General features: G+C 35.6%; 1 protein-coding gene across 1 annotated transcript in view; it reads left to right on the top strand.

Annotated features, from left to right (window-relative positions):
• Positions 1-9,316, top strand: part of LOC149164735 (polypyrimidine tract-binding protein homolog 1-like) — a 36,220-nt gene extending 26,904 nt beyond the window's left edge. Inside the window, exons 9-10 of the mRNA XM_089432181.1 lie at positions 8,241-8,353; positions 8,538-9,316. Of these exons, the coding sequence (XP_089288307.1) occupies positions 8,241-8,353; positions 8,538-9,026 (602 nt within the window). The 3' untranslated portion in view covers positions 9,027-9,316. The remainder of the gene's footprint in view (positions 1-8,240; positions 8,354-8,537) is intronic.
• Positions 9,317-12,129: the final 2,813 nt, after the last annotated feature.

Here is a 12,129-nt window from a genome sequence, read left to right as displayed (position 1 = left end):
TCAAAAACTCCACTCTCATAATTCTAAGGTACAATGCTACATGAACACTATGGGAGCTGCTCCAACACTCAATAGCAAACTATCTCAAAGGTTTGACATAAAATGGATTAGAAAGAAAATAATAGAAATGGGAGAACTTGAAAATTACTTACCTGAATCACTTTGCTTGCTTGTCTTCTAATTATACTTGAGGCTTTGTTTCAAAGAAAGGATTGGATGGTTGGACTAATTTTGAGTGCTTTTAAAAAAAGGCTTTGTCCTGAAAATAACACGAAAGCAACCTCAAGATAGCTTCAATATTTGCATGATCCCATCTTCATAAAATATGTCAATTATATCACACATGGATTTATCTACCTGCTCTACTATGTTAAGGTACAACACATAGCCCACTGATTCATCTGCTCTACAAGGTTAAGCTAACTTGCACTCATAGGTGAAAACAGTCCATTCTCTCATCTGGTGCAGCCTCTCTATCTAGCCAGTCAGGGAAATATAACCCATACAAGATGCTAGAAATAGGTACAAAATCAACACTCCTGACAATCTCAATTAACATGATCTAAAAAGAGAAGTGCTTTTGTTGACCTTGCTTGTACAACTCCAAAAAAACATTTTCAAAAAATAGAAAAGGACTCATCCATTGTACGTGCATGAATCTACATGCATCTGAAGATACCCTAGTGCATAAATAGCACATGCGTCCAAAAAAGCAGTGACCTTGTCTAAAAATAGCACCATATTGAAATAAAAGACATGGTTCCAAACGTAGCATGCATGACACTTTTTTCTAAAAGTGGTCACTTCTAAAAGTTGAAAAGCACTTCTAAAAATACAACTCACTGCTTCCATGGCAATGCATTCAACTTCAAAAAGAGAATGTTACCCAAAATATAAGGATCCGATAATGGAAAACATGGGGCTTTGGGCTTTGTGCATGGAAGTGTATTTGCATGTGTGGAAAACCCTGTGAAAATAGAAGTGTAGGTTGCAAAACTGGACTGAAGATGGTATTCTTGATGTCAATCTGAAGATGTCTAATATTGGAACTCAGCCCGTTCTCCAACTCTGGAGCTAAAGGGTATGCTAATCAATGTGCTTGATCATGAACAATAAATATGCATGGTGCAAATTCGGAGTTAAGAAGTAGCTTGAAATCACTTTATGCCATATGGGGTTGCTTCCCTCTTAGCAAAGTTTTATTTGACTGGAAATGGATGGATCCGACTGGTTGATTGTGCTCTATGATATCTATATGTATATTACATATGCTTAATGATGGTGGCAGAGTCTAATTTGCTATGGAAAGTGACTATTTTTGATTTGTAACTTCAAGATTATTGTAATTTGAGCTTTATATTTGAATTGTGGAAGGTTCCTGTGGCTAACAAGGAAAAGGTTGTTCTTACAGGATGCCGTTATTACTAGAGAGCCAAATTTATCTAAGTTAGTGTTTGAAACATTTTGAAGTGTTTTCCTTTCATTTATTACCCTCAGGTAAATAGGTGTCAGTCTGTAGGAGAAAAATAAGTATTTCAACATTTAACAAATTATGTGCCATGCTGGAAACCAAAATAGAACATGAACTCCATTAAGGATATCAACAAAGTGAGATACGGTAGGAGAGTTGAAAACAATAATCTGTTATCTGGAAATCTTTGTATATCATAGCAAACACTGTTTTATTTTTGAGATCACCTTTCTTTTATAAATGCCCGTTACACCAAAACACATTTTTGTTCAAACCATTTTAGGGATTATTTGATCAATTCAACAGTCTGACTAATTTTAGTTCCATAAACTCCACTTAATAGTTATGGCAACTGCTTTTCTGGTTCAATGTCATCTCAGTTGGTCTCCTGACCGCTCAACAAAAAACAATTAGGAGAAAGCTTATTTGATTATTTTAATGATGTGTGTTCTAGTTCCATAACCTTCCCTTTGTGTTAATGATGTGTGTTTAATGATTATTTGATTAGTTCTAGTTCCTTCTAAATTGTCATCTATGGTTCTTATTACCTTTTTTCTTGCAAGATAATGTGTTATCCACTTATATATACATATATATTGCGTTTCAGCCAACATTTCCATTTTTTGGAGTGAATGTTTCTAAACGTACCCGTTTCAGAAACTCCAAAACGTTTCAGTGTTTTGTGCAACTTAGCTTGACATCCTCCCAATTTGGTGCCGTGCTTGCTCAATATCCCCAGTAGAAAACTCAAAGTAGATTAAATGTTAGAAAAACATTTACCTGACTTTTTGAGGTAGAAATCTTAAAATACATGCCGACCAATTTGTCCACTAGACGAATTTGTAACTGACATAAGCACTTGAAACTAAATCATGTTTCTTCCTAACGCAACAATCTGCTGTTGAGTTTGAATTTGAATGTTCCAAAAGAATGGGAATTTGTGGATTAAAAATTGACATGAGCACTTGAAACTAAATCACGTTTCTTCCTAACGCAACAATAAATCTGCTGTTGAGTTTGAATGTGAATGTTCCAAAAGAATGGGAATTTATGGACTAAAAAGGGTTAAATTTTGTTTGTTTGATTTAAATCAAACGCATCAAATCAGGACTCCAGTGAATAAGCTGAAGACAGCCCCTCCCATGTTAAAAAAGGGAAAATGCTAGTCCATTTATAGGTATTAGGAGCAAATTGTCAAACAGGGCTAAAAATGCCCCTAAAATGCTCAGCAGTGGAACTTAGCTGAATCGAGCCCTTCTGTATGGGAATTCGCTCGCACTGTACGAAAACCATATATGTCAAAAACAATGGCATTTAACTTTGATATTATAATAAATATATTAAAATTGAGATGCGGTTAGATTTATAGCATGGAAACCTTAAACGTAACATAAAAACTTAAATACTTACAATAAAATTTTACCATGGATAATATTAACTTATAAATATGCTTTGTCATAACAGCAGGGTTCAATACAATGGCTTATCAATACCACATCCAAAAAACCATAATTTATTTCACATTCAAAATATTTTATAAATATTTAATTGAATTTAATTTTATAACATTTTTTAATTAAATCTAAAAGAAAGGTTATACTTTACAGAGGGTGAATCAATATTTCTCTTCAATTAGTATATTTTTAACTTTACAGAGCATTAATTATCATTATCATCAGATGTAACATAAATCAACAGTAAACAACACCATTCAACAATGTGCAAACATCAAGAAAATAGTCAACAAGATTTTTAGGTGGCAACTCCTCCTGGACAAAAACCAATGAATGCTTGTTAATATTTGTCTTCAATAAAATGTACATCAGTATTTTCAGCACTGAGGGAGGCTTCAACCCCCTGGTTTACAGGCTCTAACCAGAAGAAACCTTAAACGTAACATAAAAACTTAAATACTTACAATAAATTTTTACCATGGATAATATTAACTTATAAATATGCTTTGTCATAACAGCAGGGTTCAATACAATGGCTTATCAATACCACATCCAAAAAACCATAATTTATTTCACATTCAAAATATTTTATAAATATTTAATTGAATTTAATTTTATAACATTTTTTAATTAAATCTAAAAGAAGAAAGGTTATACTTTACAGAGGGTGAATCAATATTTCTCTTCAATTAGTATATTTTTAACTTTACAGAGCATTAATTATCATTATCATCAGATGTAACATAAATCAACAGTAAACCTAAGTTACCGGATCCGGCCCTCTGGGGTACAGGATCCACGGATCCACGGATCTGATCCGGATTCGGATCCGGATCCGTGTAAATACGCCCAAGAACCGGGAACATGTGCGCATACATCGCATACATCTAATATATCTAATATATCCGCGTAATTCGGATCCGCATAAAATATGCGCATACATCTAATATATCATGTATGGGAACCATCGTGAAAACACCGGCAGTTTCAGAAGCCATCGTGAAAACACCGGCAGTTTCAGAAGCCATCGGCCTTCAATGTATTGGCCTTTGACGATTTGTAGATCAAAAATATAAAAACTATCATTGACGGAACTACAGTCCAGACGCCACTGCAAACTGCGGTAGGTTATGCCCTCGAAAGACACGATGGTAATTCAGTCAACAAGCTTTTAACTTTTTCATTTTTGCCCCTTTTTTTTAATTTGAATTCATATAGTTTTATAATTTTCTTTTAGATACATATTAAAAACAATAATATATTCATAATAACGAATTATATATTAAATTTTATTTGAATATATTTTCTCATTAAAATTGTTTTATAAATAATTTATTTTCTTTATTTATATATATTAAAAAATATCATATTAATATGCGTATTAAGTTCAATTAAATTTTATGTTAAATATAATAATGTTTATGGGTATATAAAGGATTACAAATTTAATAATTATAATTATATATATATTTGAATTTAATGGCTCTTGTATGGTGTGTGGGCATAAACTAATGATGGTGTTTTATGAATGCAAACTTAAAAAACAACAATTTGTTAATTTGAAGAGATAATTAAACATGAACTTGAATATATGGTAAAAGCACAAAATGAATGACAATGATTTAGCTTTAATATATATATAAAAATGGATGATTTTGTGTCTATTATTAATTTTATTATATTTTTAATATTATTATATTTTTTGTACTTGCCGTATCCGGATCCTGGATTTTCAAAAAACTAGCGAATCCGGATCCGGATCCGTATCCGTATCCGTATCCGAATCCTGGTAACTTAGCAGTAAACAACACCATTCAACAATGTGCAAACATCAAGAAAATAGTCAACAAGATTTTTAGGTGGCAACTCCTCCTGGACAAAAACCAATGAATGCTTGTTAATATTTGTCTTCAATAAAATGTACATCAGTGTTTTCAGCACCGAGGGAGGCTTCAACCCCCTGGTTTACAGGCTCTAACCAGAAGGACGCTCCAACGCTTTGTTTGCCAGCTGCAACCAGAAGGACATTCCATTGCTCTAGTTTACAGGGTCCAACTTGAAGGATGCTCCAACACTTTGTTTACCAGCTGCAGCCAGAAGGACATTCCAATGCTCTAGTTTACAGGGTCCAACCTGAAGGATGCTCCAACACTTTGTTTACCAGCTGCAACCGGAAGGACGCTACATTGTCCCGTTCAGGCTCCAACTTGCCCTAACACCACCCTGCCGCCCTGAAGTGTTCCCAGGCTCCAACTTGAAGGAGATTCCACTCTCATGCGTTGCACCACCCTGCCACCTTGACCAGCCGGCGGACCATGTTCACAATTTTCGGACTGGATCCACTTGTGCTCAACAACAATAAAACAGAATTCTCTTCAACAGTCAAATCTGCATTAGGTCAAGTCTCTGCAATGTCTTACAACCTGTGGCTACAATCTCTATTACTGTCACGACAACCTGCACAAGTTGCTTTGCTCAAGATATAAATGCTCCTCTGATTCAATAGTCAACCTGATCTCTGCAATACTGATTGTGAATATACATTGCTTCTGCTCATAATCACTGCTCAGCATGTTTCTCTGTGATACAGTTTCTGACAAGTACTATTAGCAATAACAAGTTTTCTCAACTTGTCAACCTACAACAATCCTCAATGGTACTTCTGCTCATAATACAATTTTACTCAAACAGTAAACTCTAGGCAACACAAATTTCCGCAACACACATCCTTAAAGCAATCCTACAATGGTACTAATTTTGTCACCGATAAACTTCCCTGCATCATGATACAAAAAGTGGCACATACAACTGTAGAGGCAAATAATGCACAAGCCTGTGACAATTCCAACCCTAGCTGTACCAAACTGTCAATTATGAGTCAGACCCAATCATCACGTTAACTCTTCATACTTCAAGTCAGAACAATTCATTCAAGATCTTTGAATTACAGGCAGCAGCTGACAAGCCTATATCAACTCAAATATACAGTATTCAGTTTCTGCAATATGGACAAATAACGACAGTATATAAAAAGTTCATAGAACAACTCTGTCCCACAAGGTTCTATCACTGATCTCATTGCATCATAAACCTTCTCTATCATATATGTGTCAGATGAATGCTTCTTGATTTGATACCATGCAGCTGCCTTTTTCAGATCCTGTACTTTTAATTGCCAACATGTCACAATCAAATTAGTTTGTCACCATCACAATGATTTTCAATAGTTCAGGACAACAGCAATCATCAAGCCCTTGCATCAAATGCTCAATGTTACATCGAGTCTTTGATAATTCAAACTTTTGCTGGCATCACTTCAATGCTACAACACTTTATGATCTCAACATAAGTCCAACATTTCTATAACCTCAACAGTGCACTCTCATTAAACAACTGATGGTCAATATGTTGGATTATTGAACTGGACTTTCATTTGTCTGACAACCTCGCTCACATCAACTTGTGCCAGCAATACGCAAACCTAAAGTTATCAAACATTCATCAATCTACTGAAAATGTTCATGCTATCCATTCAATGGAAACACACTCTATCGTTACTGTAACATCCAATCTGCTCATGCGATTTAATCGATTTTACATATTCAAGCAAGAACTTCTCGTCGTCATAAAACTTCTGGCCGGATTTTATATATTTATTGAGGGTTCTGATAGTGGGTGGTTGCATGAATTTCCATCACTGTGATCTTAACAATTTTTGTTGTCTTCAATATACTTATAACGCACAGGTGTTGGCTTCCAAAATTCTACATCCAGTCAGATATGGACAATCTATCTCAGGTCGGGCCTTACGTGTCCACAAGTCAACAACCAGCTTGGATCAACGCGAGTATTCCAGATGCGTTTGTTCAACAGTATGATTCACCTCATGCATTGTGGATAGATCATGCCCAAAACATATCTCAAATAAGTGTTGTTTGAGCTAAAAGGAGCCATAAATTATTCCAGCGAAGATACCAGACTTTAGTGCTTTCATTACAGTGTTTGATATTTCATCCGGCCAACGTAATGCATGAGGACTCAATTCATAAAAAAAAAACAATTATCTCATAGAGATGCTTTAGAGCTGGCTGCAGGAGAAGTCAACACAGAGATGCTTTAGGATCTGGCTGCAGACCAGAATAATAGAGACCATACAAATTCAACCTTTGACCTGTTTCAGGACAGTGATGCTTAGGGCTTCTGAAGTGAGACTAGAATAATAAAGACCATACAAACTCAACCTTTGACCTGTTTCACGACAGTGATGCTTAGGGATTCTGAAGTGAGCCGAAAGCTACATTGACTGCTTCAGACTATTACTTTAGAGCCACCTTGATAAAGGCAAACGAAACCCTGATCCCAAGATAATAAAAAGAAAACCATAACCCTTCTGATCGCAGAAGATTTCAGGCATACCGTATACCACCGGAATCGGCCAGACGAGGAGAATCCAATGATAATGATTTTGAGATCAATTTCACTGATCTTCAACCTCAAAAACCTCAACAAATGCGGGGCTACTAGGGTTTCTAATCGTATTTTCATTGGAGCTTCCGACTGATGCAATCCAGACGAATATTAAGAGCATTCAATAACAGAGGTTGAAATCACTGACAAAGTCACAACACCATTCAACAATATCTAAACCCTCAACCCTCACTACTAAAAATATTATGTGGATACCTTGTAGAAGATTCAATCAAGATTTTAATAAAATTAAAAATGAGAATACTTTTATATATAGAGATGTCAAATTCATACAATACCAGCATAAATCCATCTCAACTCTAGATCTGTCAAGCGCCAAGAGGGATCAAATCTCTTTTCACTCCTCAAGAGCTATGATCCCTCTTATGATATTTCTCCACATAGGGAAGCCTCTGAGACATGTTCCCCAAGAAATTTTAATCATCATTGGTAGTTTTTTTCTCATGATAATGAAATGCATACATTGAATTGGATTTTTTTTCAGCACTTGTTTTTCTGAACTGAATTCATATATGGCAACTGTGCTTAAAATTGCATCTTTGAGCATTTAGAGTCACAGGAGGTACAGGTAATGGTGATGTTTTCACGTGTTGTCCGTGAAGGTGCACGACATTTTTGCCATGTGATACAAAGGATGTAAATATCTTTATATGAAACCTCGGATGAATTGTACCTTCACTGTATTTCATGACTTTTTTGCATTTTTTCCAAAGGTTCTGTTGTAATTTTAGTTTGAAATTATGGATGAATTTCCTACTCTTTGGGTTTCATACATGATTTAATCAGTAAATTTTTTGGAGGCTATAATAACACTCGTACTATTTCAGATATTGCCACCGCTGTGGTAGCCAAAGAAGCATTAGAAGGGCATTGCATATATGATGGAGGCTTTTGTAAACTTCATCTATCTTATTCTCGTCATACCGACCTCAATGTAAAGGTAATCCTGTTTTTCTCATGGGTTTGAAAGGAAGTATATTGTGTTCCAAATTTCCTTTGATTTTATGGGGTAAATGCTATCCTTTGAGCATGTAATGACTCATATATTTGCATAGCTATATTTGTTAAGCCATTTTTGAATAGTGTTGGAGGAAAATTCTTATAAACTATAACATCATGTGCAGGGTAATAATGACCGAAGTAGAGACTACACAATTCCAGCATCCGGGATGATTCAAGCTCAGCCGCCTTCTCTTACAGGAGCTGCTCCAGCTACAGTTGGTGGATGGCAAGGTCCCCCATCTACCCCAATAATGTACTCTGGAAATGAATTCATGGGCAGCCCTTGCCCACCACAGCCAGGAAGCGTCCCTAGGCCTCAGCATTTGCAAGTATGGGAGTATGGTCAATCACAGATAGCTTCTCAAACACCAGGACCTAATGCTTTCTCATCTCCGGCTTACGCAGGGCAAAGTTCTCTTATCAGCCCTCCCATGCCAACTCCTCCAGGACTTCTAGCAAGCAGTATGGGAACCAGTAACTTGCAATCTTCTAATCATAGTCCTCATATTGGCCAGCCTCAAATGCCATACTATGGCCATCAACCAATGCAAATGCAAATGCCTGGAGGGCTTCCTCCAGTAAGTGGTGGTACCCCTGCTTATCAAATGTAATTGTTATAATTGTGAAATTTCTATATTAATTTGTGAGCAACTATATTGCATCTTTCCCAATGGAAGCATGCCATGCCTTGTGCCCTTAATATTTCTTATGGGTGTATTTGACGAATTTGAGTTTAATTCTCTTGGTCACAAGCTTATGTTTCCTCATGAAGCGTTTCACCCCATGCTTCAAATTTGTTTGTTTTCCCTTTTTCAAAATACAAAACATTATGTGCATAAAAATTTGTCTCAAATTTTACCTAGTTTTAGGGAAAATCTGGAGAACGCTTCTATTGTTTCTACATTTTTATTTGTGTGAAAATTGTAGGTCGGCGGCATTTGTTACGAACCTCAAGAATTTTATAGTTTTAAATAACGAAGGCAACTTGCATGGAAATTTGTGTGTTTCCGGAGAGGTAATTTGTCATGTATGGTTTGAGATACCGCTAATAGTGCTAATGGCATTATTTAGTAATGTCTAGATACACACTTGTTGAAACTCGTTTTCATATTCCATTGGCACCTTTTAGTTTAAAATGGAATAACAAAAATGAGTATTTTCTCAACAAAACTAATGGCTGCAGAAATTAAAATCTTATTATATGCTAAGATACGTTTGTGGGATAGGGTCATGAATCTCACAAGATATATATGTATGGAGGTTACTTAGTCGATTACGGAGAACTGGACATCTAGGGAGATTCCAAGTGTTATGATTATAAAGGGAAATATTGATACGGCCCTGACCGTCAGAAGAGATTATATGTTTGTTTGGAGGTTAATCGTTTGCACTCGATTACAGAGTAATGGACATTTAGGGAGATTTCAAGAGGTATGCTTGTAAAAGGAAATGTTGATATTTGCTGTCAACACTCTTGTTGGATTTATCGACTTATTCTGGCTTTAAAATGCATCTGTGCTTCGTAATTTAATCTATTCTATGCTTTAATAGACTTTAATCTTAAATTAAAATTATAAAGTCACGAAACCAACGTGTTAGATTTCCGATTGTTCAAAAAACGAGGATTTTAGAGAGGCTTCCAATCATCAAGGCAAGGATTGTATGGGCATTTCACTTATATATGGAATAAAAAATGCGTTGCATTGTGGTATAGTTTTTCAGTCTCTCTCCCAATATTGATATACACCTGAAGATTTACGTGTCATGGCTCGATTTTGCCAATAGCAAAATGTGGTTATATACATTTTTGTCACTCCATGTCTTTGTGAAAAATTGCATTGTATGGAATAATTTATTTGATATATTATGAGGTAAAGCAAAAAAGAAAATGAAAGTATGCCAAGAAATGCCACCGGTAGCAATTATGAAACTGGATTGCAAACACTGTTGTTAGGTTTGAGCTATATATTTTTTGGAGGAAATGCTTGGCGTGACAGTAAGAGCTCATTGGAAGTGTCAGGTTCAGGTAGAGTGCGCATAGTAGTTATAGAGAGTATAAGCTGGGGTAGCACTATGGTGCCCCTCCAATTTTTTTTCCTATAGGTTATCATTTCCTGAAATGATTACCAATTCTGGATTTCTGAAGAAAATCAATCTTAATTGCTTGTGCAATGGAGGTTTTGACTTGAAAAATTGAAAGAGTGAATTGTTTCTCTAGTGCTTGAATGAGTAAAATGTGTTTGCTTTTATTTTATCAATGTATTTTCCTCTTTAAAGAAGTTGCAAACTGGTGATTGAAGTGTGTACGTGCAGTAAAAGCCTTGCATATTATATTCATGTGGGCTAGCCGTAAGCAGGCTTCTTGTGAATAACTGGTGTTGAGGTGATGTTGGTTTTGGAGGTTGGAGGATGCTTGTCGTCCTTGATGTTTATTTTTTAATAAAAATTCTAATCTTGCGATTACCACTAAGGTTTTGCAAGAACACTAGGATAGACGATAAGATATGATGGATAGGTGATACGAAGTATAGTATGTTGTAATATCAAACATTCAACACTGATCCATATCCCAATGAGTCAACATCCCAATGAGTCAACATTGAAACAATATATCAGAGCATATAAAATCAAAATCAGGGAGACAAGGTCTGGAGAATAGAGTTATCTAAACTAAAATAATATGTCAGCAGAAGGGGGGAATAGAGTTATCTAAACTAAAATAATATGCCAGCAGAATACAAATCACGAATCGATACATCTATTTTCTCATCTCCTTTTTTTGGTGTTTGTAGCTGTTGAAAGCTAGTTATACACTTGTATAACTCCTATGGAGTGTGGATTACGGTTTTACTGTTCCCCTTTTTGGCAATACAATCGACTAGCTCCTCCATATCAACATATGAATATGCATTGCTGTAGCACGCTCTTTGGTTGTTGATTTCGACATCTTGTTTTTGGACCCCTTTCACTCACTGCCAATTATCAATCAATTCACAATTTGTTGAAATCATTATTTATTGTGGTTCAGTTTGCATTCATCTGGTTCAATTTTCCATCTGTGATTTTTGACCCAAGCCTATCAACTCTGCAAAATTGCAATTCCCAATAGAATTGAAATTTTGTGACCCTGACCCAGAGTCATGGTTACCCATACATCATATAAGATTCTCCTTCCATGGATCTGAGTGCACCCAACTTCTACCTAATGCGGGTTTCAACTTTTGTTGTGCACTATATTCACCTGTTTATAGACAGCATCACATCTATTATAACTGGGTGGACCAAATCCTAGTTTCTTCAACATTTGTTTGTGCCAGTTATCTATTACCTTGTCAAAATAGTTCACTTTGTCATTTTCTGTTGACATTGCTATCTATATGGTTGGACAGAAAACATTAGCCATATCCCCTCACAGTAGTATTGTTGTGTGGAATAATCTCTGTTTTGCTTGCCAAAAGTTGAAATTGCATATGATATACAAGTCTCACAAGTAATGTAAGCATGCCTAGATTGGATGGGCAACCAACTTGTAAGCATGCATAGATTGGATGGGCAACCAACTGCTCCAATTGCACATGTTTGTTTCTAATAATTGTCAAAATAACAATAGATTGGATTGGTACCCTTTCAAACCTTAAGAGCAACTTGCAGCAAATGGATAAGAATTTATAGCACAGATTTTCGACATAAATGTAAAATTTAAAATAATAAAAT

This window comes from Pinus tabuliformis, chromosome 5_1 (genome assembly GCF_031772625.1).
Source record: "Pinus tabuliformis cultivar Carrire ecotype Pingquan chromosome 5_1, CPIR1, whole genome shotgun sequence".
Lineage (NCBI taxonomy): Eukaryota > Viridiplantae > Streptophyta > Pinopsida > Pinales > Pinaceae > Pinus > Pinus tabuliformis.
This window is presented reverse-complemented; position numbering and strand designations above follow the sequence as displayed.